Here is a 12,426-nt window from a genome sequence, read left to right on the forward strand (position 1 = left end):
GTTCAAAGACGTATCGCTCCCCACGGTGTTACATTAAAATAATGTCAATCAAACCATTAAATAGGCGATCTGTCTAACCTTGTCTGGTGCAGGTGAAACGCCATAGCGGGCCTGAACAAAGGGCTCGCAGGTGTGAGCGGAATCCCAATACCTTATCACTGGGCCAGTAAAGAACAGAATATAGTGTTTCTTAGATCTCTGCGCTTTGCTACCACTCCATTTCAGACTAAAAGGAGAAACTGAGCCTTAGGGGTGAAGCAGGCAGTTCCAGCCTATAGATTCTTTACAACAATAGCCAGTATCATATAGTCAGGAGACTGGAGGACAGCTGGAGATGGAGCGGCCTGTCTGGTCCTTCAGAAGGAGAGTGTGTACAGAAAGGCAAAGGGATGAAAGAAGTGGGAGCTGGTATGTAACGGACAGGGCCAGGTTTGGGTCTCTACCTGGGGCAATCAGAGGCCACAAGTAAGCCTAGAGAGATGAACATATGAGTCTGGGATAGTCATACCACTGGGGCCCATGTTTTTCTTTAGTAGCAAGATTTTAGAAGTGGGAGCAGTCATGCAGATCCAAATGGCCTTTGTCATTGAGAACAGGTAAGAGCTTATGCCCGTGAGCCTTGACATACTGCTTGGCGGCTGGCTACTTTTTGCCCTCATGTATGAGGCCTGTCTCATATGAACTGAAAGGACCCTCTCTCTTGGATATTTGCCTTAAACAACTGACTTTGAAAGCAGGCCTTTCAGTAATGACAAAACAGGCAACAATATTTGGGCCAAGTAATAGAGTAGAATGAAGTACAAACATATTAATCTATTTTTAAATCCACCCATTACAAAAATGAGCCTAAAAAGCTTCACATATTGTATGACGCACTAATGTTACTGAAAATACTGGGAGAATATGTTGGAAATATAATATATCCAGCACACATGCACACAGCAGCACATACCCATATATCAAGTGCTGAGTGGCAATCATTCACCTAGACACTGTCACATTGTGGTAAATGGGCTTATTTTGCATGAGAAGGAAGAGGGAGCGATGGGCTGCAGCGAGCAAAAGAGGGACTGAGGGACTGAATCAAATGATATGAGTAGGCAAAATTAAGCTCCAATGCAAGTGGAACACTTCACAGGAGAGCCAATTTCAATTCCACAGCACTTAATTTAGGATTTGTGTGGTTCAGCAGCATGCTACTGTATAGTAAGCCATGTAAGGACAAAGCTTGAGAGGCAACTAACAAGAAGCTATCCAGGCTCTTGAGGTATCCATCACGTAGACCTGCCCCTACTCCCATCAGTGAATTAAAAACTAATATTATAGCTAAGAGACTGTGTGGATGTTTAAAGGGGTCATTAAAAAATCATATTAATTTTGCATCAGCAGCTTGTAAATTTTGTCTCCCTCTTCCATCAGTGAGAGCAATTACACAAACACTGTGAACCTCTTTCTGGATTGAAACTCTTCCTCTCAATACTTCTTAGATTTTTGCCCAATATGCTTCTCAACATTCCTAGCTGTGTTAGCCTAAACCTTCTTTCCCGGCTCTTTATTTTTCTATATTGCGTTTATGTAAATATGACCCAAAAAACTTTAAGATAATCAGAAGCCACTGGGAGTAGTGATGGATTGGGTAATGATTTGTGCATAACTGTAAAGAAACCATAATCTTCATACCTGGTTCTCTTTGAAGTCAGCCCTCTGGAAGTCATAACCTAGCTGAGCATAAAAGTTGTTCCCAAAACTGTAGACCTGCCCAGTTTCAGTCCATATGAAGGAGTGTCGGCTTCCACAGGCTATACCAACTACATTGGCGAAATTCCCATCTAGGTGACTTCCTCTGACGTTTAGTTCCTGTGGCAATTTGACTTCGACTGGCTGGTTTTTTACTGCCCTCTCTCCATTACCCAACCTAGGAAAAACAAAAAATCAAACAGAAAATACCTTTAGGCTTTTTCTTCTTCTGCAATCATTCAATATTCTTTATATTCTGCTGTTTACACTTTAAAAGTTTATTTTCTTTAACACTGTTTTTGCCTTGTGCTTTCTATTTTATTTCAACATAACAAAAGACACCAACAGATACGGCTTTTACTTGCACTACTACAACGATACTATAATTTTACCTTTGTGCTATTTTTCTTCTAACCAAACAAGAGTCGCCTAATAAGCATGTTTCAGTGAGGTCAGTTTTACATTCCGGGGAAATAACTGAACCCAACTTAATTTGAAGCTGCACAAATGACTTTACACAGGCCAGAGCCGAGACTTGTGTTTCTGCTTCTGCATGCCTAGTGCGAGTGAACAAAGAACATCCAAGCCCCTGTTTCAAGATGAGCTGGTCAAACGCAGCCCCAGCACCCCTGTGACCTATGAGCTCCCAGCAGCTTCAAACGGAGCTCTGCTGTTTGCTTCTTGATAAAATGCTCCTCTTTGTATTTGTTTCCCTGAGCCAGCGTCATAACCTGCAATGCCCCGGCCATATCTGCTAGTTTGCGGCATGTCTGGGAAAAATAACAAACAGTCTTCTCCATTATTTCCACAAACGGGGAACGAAAGGTCCTCGCCCGTCATCCCCACGAGAGCCTGTATTGATTACAACAATGCTTCAACTCAAGACAAGACCACTCTGGGGTCACAGCTATTTCCATCAGAAAGTTTGCCAGTTTAAATTTACACAGCTCCCTCGTACTCTTCTCCTCTCTCGCCTCCAGTGAGACACACAGGAGAGCTGAGGAATTTTCAGATATCAGAGTGCCAGTTGTGTAACACAGATGCTCACCCTTTGCCCTGCAAGTGGGTGTTGCGGAGCTCCAACTATAGGCTCCTCCAACTATAAGCGCCCCACTAGAGAGCCCCGACCTGCTTAGACAGGTCAAAGCATCATCAGTAGAGAGAGAACCGCAGACAGAGAAATGGAGATTGAGAGAAGGAGACTAAGGGACAATGGGAAATGATGAGAGAGTGAGAAGTGATGCCTTTGTTCCTTTTATGTATTTCTCTGAGGTCTGCCATGCAGCTGTTTGAGTACTTGAGGGCCACTGAATCACTGTAGTCCCCATGCCCTTAAATGTCATTAGAGCCAGACTGGCTCCTGGCTGGAGAAGTTTTAACAAGGAAGCTCATCAAAAGATAAACAACTTCTGTTTGTTTATAACTATGTCTGAGTTTGTTTGTCTGTCAGCTAGCCTCTTTCGTCCGATTAATATACAGCCATACAGTACACCGGCAGAAAACAATAAGACGTTTGAATGGCCAGTGGGCAGAACAAACTGATAGCTTCACGGACAGCTGAGTAGTTCCCCAAAGTATCACTACTCATCCTCATCCTTCACACACCGTCAAAGCAAGACATATAACGTTACTTCTGACATTTACTTACTGTCCACTGGTGCCATTTCCCCATGCAAAGATCTTGTTATCCACTGTAGTGAAAAGGAAGAAGAGGACAACGTTATTATATGACATGACGGCCGAAACGCGTCAACAGTCGTTTCAAATTCTTTGAGACATCTTTGGACTCGCATGTGGCTACTGCTGTTGAAATAATGACAAGTGGTAATGCTTAAAAGCTGCAGATGTTTCACAGTAACGGCTCAGGTTGTGTGTTTTCCCTTTTGTCCTCAAGTGTAGAGTGAGCAGTGCCATGTCAGCGGGTGGACCCTTTCCCGCTGCGTGAAGTTTGATTAATACAGCCTCGACAGAGAGTTCAGAGACTGGGGCCGCCTCTCACACACCCTGCTGTAAAATAATGAGCCTTCAGCGGGAAGGAATAATATACATGGGAGACACTTCCTTAGAATAAGTCCAAGCTGAATATATTCAAATGAAATGAGGAGAGGAGGCAATCCTAACTGATTAGACTTGTCTCAAAGAGAGGGCGAAGCCTATATATTTCTCCTTCTATGTACATGTATTTAACTGTCACCTCCGCACTAAGAGTCCAACATGGCACTCATCCATTTGCATATAGTTACTATAAATACCTGGACCTTACCTGTTCCTGCAGTGATTCGAGTCACGCTAGAATACAGACAAGTCTTATTGGTCTTATGGGAACTCAAACACCACAGGGGTAACAGCCAATAGCAACAGACTTTACTCATCAAGCCAGCGGAGCCCTCATACATTATAGAGTAGGCTTTATGATTTACCTAAGCTTGTCAAAAGAGAAAAATTATCAGGCAAATGTGGGGTAATAAATTGCAATCCGTGCTGCATATGTTTGACACGTGACCCTTGGCATTTTAAGGATCGGGTTGTATGAAAGAGTCACAGGCAAATGTGGGGAAAAAAGAAAATAACATGAAAAGTGAAATATCACTTGGGAAACTTTGAGGAAAATGTTCAAAACATTTGAGGGATTGCTCCTTTTGCCAGAATGCAACGCCTTTTTTCCACCTATGTTGCACAGATATGTAGATATTGTCCCTAATTAACCAGTTTCTAATCAAACAACTGTAGAGCACACACTTTTCTTTACTTTGACTGATGTTAATATACTACATCTTCAGACTATGGGTAGATTTTCTGCAGAATATAGTACACATTCACGAATCAAAGTTTTCTACTAGTCAAGCTCATTAAACCATTGGCGAAGATCTGTTGACTCAACCACAGCCAGTGTTTTGGCCAGCAGATTTCTGGATAAAGGATAACTGACTACCTATTCCATGAGCCTCTTACTGTTTAGAGTTTAGATACATTTAAAAAAAAAAGTTGTGTTCCTCAGTTTTACTCCACTCCAAACTGTACACCTACATCCAAAACCAACCCAAACACAATTCCTCAGCATTAACCCACAAAGCTTCCAGTTTCTAGATTCTGATTCTTAATATTCAGATATGTGTTTACAGAAATTAGCTGCAAATATGATTATGTACATCATCATTTATACAGTCATCTGCGTGTTTATGTGCTACTCTAGCATACAATGCAGAATTGCTCCACTACTTTGGCTGGTTTGCTACAAACTAAGATCAAGCAATCAACAAATAGACTGTAACTTTATATTCAAGTTGGGCAGCAGAAATAAACTGCACTTTTAATATGCAGACATTTTATAACCTTTCAAGTGCATTAGGTAATAATTCATGTGAAATTACCTCCTCTAGCTAGATTCAGGACATACTGCTCAATGGACCAACCACAATATTTATGAAGTGCTGCTCAATACTGGTCTATGTACATTTTCAGTGCTCGCATTAATAATATAAACAAAATTAATTAAATGAAATTAATTAAAGGACCATGTTTTAACAATACATAAAATTAAAAGAAGAGAATTTCCCTTTGCCTCAAATAGCAAATCTTTTTTTAAACTCTCATTCTATGTTTTACCATTTTTTATAAAACATAACTGTAGCAATTATGAGTCTAGTAAACATGAAGCATGATGTTTTTTTATTATGTTTTCTGCATATGTTCCATGTAATATAATGTTTTATCATTTACATTAAATACACAAATACTGTCATTTAACCATTCGCTCATACATTATGGTGGAAAGCCACTCGCCTTAGAAATGTCACTATTATGAAGACATTTTTAATATGTGTATTAATATTTACAATTACATATATTATATATGTTTTTGTCTTTTAAGTGTCTAATTTTAAAATTAAATTATGCGTTCATGTAAATGGGTTACATTTAACTTGGCAGTATAGAAAAATATGTACTTTGTGTGTATGAATTAAAACGTGCCTTTTCGGCAGGCTATTATTGACATGCACCACAGTTCGGGTTGTGTGTAGCGAATGTTCTCCCTAAGACGCTTTAAGATGTTACAGTGTAACTCAGCTTTGACAGCCTGGAGGACAAACTCACAGTGCACAATCCTATGAATGTCAAAGAAAATGATGCTCTTGCTCGTGCTTCTGACAAGTTCTCATGGCAGAGACCGCAGACTCTTCCTCTCAAGACTGCTCTTTGGTTTCTGAGAGCAAGCTCATCATCAGCAATGATCCTCGACATGCAGGTTAGGTCAGTGTGTGTGCAGCAATAACAGCCTCTGAACTTTTTGATTGCAAGATGTGTAAGTTTGTTGCCACAACTTTACATACTCATACTCTCTTGCAGAGCATACCCATGTAGCTAGAAGTAGAGTATGAGCTAATTTCATCTTATAAATCATCACATACATGCAATAATGTTATGCATTTCACCTCTAAATTTTGGGAACAGATTTTAATTGGCTGATCTAGTTTCCTGTGACAAAAGCAGGACTGGACCTATCGTGGCCACAGACGTGGATTGGTTCCAGCCTGTGCAGCCCTGAATTGGATAAGTGGAAGAAGACGGTGAATGGATATTTCACTTTTTTGAACACCAGTGTAAAATATTAGTTTTGAGAGAATATTAGGATTGTGGCAGTTTTAACATTGTGATGTTACGAAACGTGTCATAAAATGTTAAAACACCTAAAACTAATTATTTGTTTGTCTCACCTCAGCTTTTTTTCCTCCACAAATGATATAAGTTTGAAATTAATCCTAGCTACAAAGGATATTGTATATGGTTATATAGACATATGTATATATGAGTTCAAATCTCCCCGGTTTTCTACCATGGATGTGCTCATTCGGTTAACTTGTTATTTATTCTAAATATATCATTTTGTCTGGTTGCCTGTGTTAGACCTGCGGCCCGGTCTGTCATTTCCCATCTTATATATAATATACTATCATGTATTGTACTGCTGGATCTATTACTTACAAGTTTCAAAAACAATACAGAAACTTTAAGCAAAATTTATCAAATATATTTCACTTGAGTGTCTGAGGGTTTACAGAAGAGCTTTAACTTTTTACGTATTTAAAAAAAAAAAATATAAAAACAGTCGAGCTTTACTTTTAGCCGGGATAAGAATTCTTGGTGGAATAATGAAATAAAGATGAGAGTGAAAATGCAATGGGAATAAAGACTGCGCCTATTTTATTTTGCAGTTTTGTGTTTTATTGTATCCTTTTGTTCTCTTACTTTTTGTTTTTCTGTTTTTGTTTCTTTTGCTACTCCAACTCTTGAGAATTGTAACGTGGGAGTATGATAAATAGCAGTGGTTAGAGTATGTTGAACCGAAGCACAAAAAAAATATTGGCAGCTGTAGGTCTGCTGTGTTGTTCGGCACACAGGCGCATTATTAAAGATATCTGTTATCACCAGGTTTGGGTCAAACAGTAAACAACACTAAAAAAGCATCTACAGCTAAAATGTATTTTAGTTTTAGAAAACAGAAAAACTTTAGATTATAAAAGTTGATTATTTGGTTAGTTTAACAGTTTCAGTCAGATCCTTACATACACAGAGCGCTTCATCCAACCCGTTTCAAAGGCTAAAAAATGTCTTTGCAAAGTAGTATTTAAATTCAGGTCTTCATAATTAATACACGTGCTCAGGAAAATGCATCTCTTTACTGTTTTATGTCCCTCACCTTGTATCTTTAAGCCCTCTGTTCTCCTCTGAGTGGCAGATGTTTTCACCCCCACCCTAACCCACCCAGCCACCCACACATACATTCTCTCTGTCTGTGGCTGGCATGGGGGCACGGAGGCCGACAGCGGTGCATCAGGCTGACAAACAGAACTGATGGGCTGGGCTGAGAGCGGGCAATCTGGCAGGTTGAGTATTCACCCTCCTTTGCCCCCCACTAGCCCCTTGCTAGCCCCTGCTGCTCTGCACCATACGCAGGCACCGGCATCCCAGCGGCTGGTGGCCCATTGCTTTGCTCCCCCATAAAAATAGCCCATCCCATTATTCTTCTGCCTCCCTGGGGGCCACAAGGTCTCCAGCATCATTACCAGGACTAAGGATCTGACTCTGCCGCCACCACTTGGTACTCCCCCTCCTCTCCCCTCACTCCTCTTCTCTAATTATAGGTCAAGCACTCTTTTTGTAAATTATAAAACCTTTGTTCTTATCAGGAAAACTGAACAAGAAGGAAAGATACGACGGAAGGGCAGGGAGCAAGGAAGACGTGAAAAAGTATGTGAAAAAAGTGGAGGGAAGATGATGTAAAAATAAGAAAGGAGGGGGAAATTTTTCAATTATAAAGCCAAGCTAATTTGGTATGACCAGCGACTGTCATGCATGGTGACGGAGCTCCATTATGCAGTCATTTGAGCTCTTTCAAATTAGTTATGTTAATGTCCTGCGTGTGAATGTAACACTTGGATGGGACAAGATTTCAGCAATTAATTTCTACAGTCAGTGGAGAGACAAGCAAATTTATTTTCCCCCTCTCAGGGAATTGGTGGCGGAGGGAGTGAGGAGGGGAGAGAGCATTCTGGAGCAGGGAACAAGCTAAACACAAGACCTAAATAAAGCCTGAACAATGGGAGCCAATGCCTCCTCATTCATTCAATTGACAATGTTTTGCAGCTTAAACCTGTTTTATTAATTATGTTTGACATTTCCTTAATTAGTTTCATTTACACCAAATCAATCCCTGCTGCTGTACAGCGTCATTTATCATTTTAAAAAATTTGCATAGCCAGTGCTGACTTTTTCTACTTAATTATACATTAAAAGTGTCAGCCGCGCTTGCTGCCTGGCATTATCTGAGGCAGAAAGGTTTGTGGCTGGACGGGGGTGGCATTAATCATCAGGGCGGGCGCGGGCAAGGGGTGCTCCCGGTCGCCAGCGGGAGAGCCGAGCGGGCTTCTCATTTTCTAAGCTTGATGCTTTCGGGGCTATGGTGACCTTAATGACCTACGGGGAGAAGCAGACAAATCAACGACCTCCAGCCCCAAAAACAACTACATCTTGTTTACAAATCATGTGGAAAGGAAAGGCAGGAGCACAGGCAGGGAAAGAAAAGCCAGGAAGATGTGTAGCCAAATCAAAAACACAAGTTGAGCTGCCATACTGTATTTATGCAAGCACTAAAGAAATTGGTATTGTTTGGATAACAGTTTTTTTAGGCTTTCATTTAACTTAATGATTAAAGGTAGCTTATTTGCATTTACATGTAATGTTTTTTTGGATAAAAAAAGAAAGATCATCAGCTACATGTGTCAGAAAGCTAGCTAATGTTCTTCATTCTAATTAAATAATGCCAGCATTAGTAGCTGAAATCTAAATGTATTCCACTATATCTCCAAAAGCAACTTAACCGGCTGAGTCAACTGGCTGAGTATGGCTATTACTTTCCCTTCAGCAAGTTTGTGAACACAGAGCAAACTGACAGCTCAAATACCTGGCAAGCTCACTCCTGAGTAAATCTTCTGAGTGTTGAGGTGAACATGGCTTTACAAATCACCCATTCAGGAACCGAGGCAGAAATTGGCAGGTAGGCAGAGCCGTGGTGTCAGGAGTGAAAATTACTCTGAAATGCGGAGCACAGTGAGAGGCTGAGTGAGTGAGTTTCTGAATGGTGAAAGCTATGGGTGTCACTGTGTACTATGTTCACATGGGAAATCAAACAAGTGTATTTTGGAGGCGAGTCAACACTTTTGTCCTTTGGAAAATGAAAATATTTTATGTCAATTTAAATTCAGACCGGCCTCAGGTACTGCACATAAAAAAAAGTGCATGGCATATCAGGCTCATGCGCAGGTGAAACGGTTACTCTTACTGGTAAAACGCCAGTCTTTACCTTACATCAATTGTCATATTAAATGTATCTTTAGGAGGTTAAGTAGATTAAAATGCACAATGATAAAGTATTAGACATAAGGTGAGGATACACCAGAGTCAAAGATGAAGAAAACCAACCAAACAGTTGATTTCTCAAAAAGGCCCCTGAATAAGGTGTATTAAGAAGACTGTAGCCATGGCTTTGCTTAAAAAATATTTAAAGGGAAACACAAAAGAGAGGCAGACAACAAAGAACCTGATGAAGTGGCAAATACCCTGGCATGCTCCAACAGGAGCAGCACAGTGGCTGCCAGAGGCAGCTACATCTGCACGCCTCACTGCCCCCTCTGGCCCCAGCTGAAGTACTAACTATCCTCCCTGGCTCATTGTATTAAGATAATCAAGGTGAGTATCTTTGATTGCAATGGGCCAGATCAATATTGGAAAAGAAAAAAAATGTTGGGGGGTGGGTTTGTCTTGCTAATAGACAGGAAAATGCTTAAGAACGAATTGCTAAAATGTGGAGACTGGGGAGTATTAAACATCATTATTGTAGAAAGTTCCTAATCCGCATATTAATGGTGCACATTGACTGGAAAACTTTGTATTATTGCAAAGTACTTGAAATAAGCTACTGACTGCTTTCACTCATGAAAATATTATAATTTATATAAGTGATCACTTTAAAAACTAGAACTTTCCTTTCTCTTCAGCCCCCCCACCCGAACATCACCATCAATTCCCCGACGAGAAGCACCCCTTTAAATGCAAAACATTTCTACTATCAAGGATTATGCTTCCTTTCAGGATATATGAAAACCCCTTTGAGAAAATATGATGATGAATTCATGGGCCTAAAACTCCGGGGTAGTTTTTACATTCGCAAAAAAACGGAAGGAGGGGAGGAGAAAAATCACCTATTTGGATGGCATACATTACCATTACTCTTGTATTGTATCTCCACTTTTCATAATGACGGGGATAAGTGTCCTGCTCCGAATGCGTATCCGCTGACAATAGAGGCAGACATTACTTGGTTAAAAGCTTGGGGTCCTGTGGGTAAAGAGGCCCAGAGAATAAAGAGTATCCGTCATGGCTAACGAGCTATAAGGATAGCACATTGCCTTTATAAATCACTAGATCTTGCTGTTTATTTAAATTCATTGGTGCCTCATTATAACTGAGCTATGCACCTTTAGGTCTGAGTTGATTAGGAGTGCCATAGCTCAAAATGGCTTTTAATTCAGTGAAACGTAGCTCTGACCTTGGTGCCGTAACCCTGACTAAAACACGCAGCGACTCCCACATTAATAATGATGCTACCTTTACTGGGCCGCAGAGCTGTGCCGCTGCTACTTAAAATATGTATTATTAGTTACCAGCGACGGCACATTTATCACACCAAATTACCCTTCGGTGTAAAACTGCTTAATTCTGGGTCCCTGTACCCCTCTGCACTATTACCTGCTCTTTAGAAAGGCCTGGAATTAAATGTAGGGATGAAATGTCAGGGTAATGGGGAAGAGGATGCGGGTCGATGGGATGCACACTTGATCATTCCCTAGTGGCCTTCTCCACATCCAGACAATATACTGAATGTGTCCTCCTCGTAAAAAAAGCTTCACTGCATCTTGCTTTGCAGGCCTTTGAAGACGTAAAATGCTGTTACACTATAATATGCTTTACACTGCTCATTAAAATTACATGCAAAATATTATCTACTTCATGTGGGCTTGAAGGACAACTATATATTCTAGGCATCAAGATTAAATGAAATATTTGGCTCATAAACAGAAACTTTGGATGAGCAAAGAAAACAAAAGCAACCCCAAACTTTTTAGTCACCGGGGCATTTTAACAGATCAACACTCCACTGACTTCAGCATACAATACATACACCAGCATTTCTGTGCACAACACAACAGTACCTACTCACAGCCTACCAGCCTATTGAGGAAACAGAGTGGAAAGTGGCCATTGTTCATCCCCTGTGTGCCCACCAGAGACTGATTACTTGGACCAATCAGCTAAATGATTAGATCTATTAGGTACCTTAGAGTGGCCATCAACATCAGCTTGCCAAGCTTCAAGACCTGTGGGACTTAGCCCATCAGAGTCAACTCATTAGGTGTCTGGACTCTACCCAAAACTACAGCAGAAAGACACAGACAGAGGGCCAGGAAGACAGTAGGGAGAGACAGAGCGAGAGAGAGAAAACAAAACTTCAATAAATGAATTAGATGCCTCCCAAACAATAAAGCACCTTTGGGATCAATTGTGTTTATGTGGTTCAACATCTCAAGAACATGTAAAAACAATACAAAGTGATCTAACAGATAACATAAGTGGGAGTATTTTGAGTGTTAGCCACATAATCCATTGTTATAAGACCAATGGGAATGGACTGGTATACAGAATTTCTTTTCTCTAAGTATAACATCAAACAGTCCAGTAATAATTTAGATTACCAGGGACAAGGCGATGACGGTTTTACAGAGAAACACAGACAGTGCTGGCATAAACACATTTCTCATATCAAACACAGCCGTACAGTACATAAATATATGCACAATACATTAATGGTTTCTGCTCATCTGAGCAAGTGGCAAGGCTGGAGCAGTGGGGGGAAAAGAGACGTTACACACATTCCATCAGATGTCGAATCAATTAGTCACGACCATCTTCCAAAGTCAGAAATAACCACTCGTCCTCCTGTCTCCAGGGAGCCAGGGATAGGCCTGGGCAACAGACGAGAGATGGGAAAGGATCCAGAGACCCAAAGGGGGGTAAAAGGAGGAAAATGAGAGAAAAGAAAAAAAGGGGATAAATAATGCTGTCTGTTTTACA

General features: G+C 40.7%; 1 protein-coding gene across 3 annotated transcripts in view; it reads right to left on the reverse strand.

The window, feature by feature from the left end:
• The window catches only part of LOC102076433 (PH, RCC1 and FYVE domains-containing protein 1), a 301,646-nt gene that overhangs the window by 248,588 nt on the left and 40,632 nt on the right, over positions 1–12,426 (reverse strand). For all 3 annotated transcript variants that reach the window (XR_003222400.1, XM_025911970.1, XM_005457517.4), the window contains exons 3-4: positions 3,386–3,428; positions 1,681–1,915 (exon numbers count right to left, since the gene is read on the reverse strand). Coding sequence is in view for 2 of the 3 variants with exons in the window: in XM_025911970.1 (XP_025767755.1) it covers positions 1,681–1,915; positions 3,386–3,428 (278 nt within the window). In the remaining variant the exon portion in view is untranslated. The remainder of the gene's footprint in view (positions 1–1,680; positions 1,916–3,385; positions 3,429–12,426) is intronic.

This window comes from Oreochromis niloticus, linkage group LG12, assembly GCF_001858045.2.
Source record: "Oreochromis niloticus isolate F11D_XX linkage group LG12, O_niloticus_UMD_NMBU, whole genome shotgun sequence".
In the NCBI taxonomy this organism is placed as follows: domain Eukaryota; kingdom Metazoa; phylum Chordata; class Actinopteri; order Cichliformes; family Cichlidae; genus Oreochromis; species Oreochromis niloticus.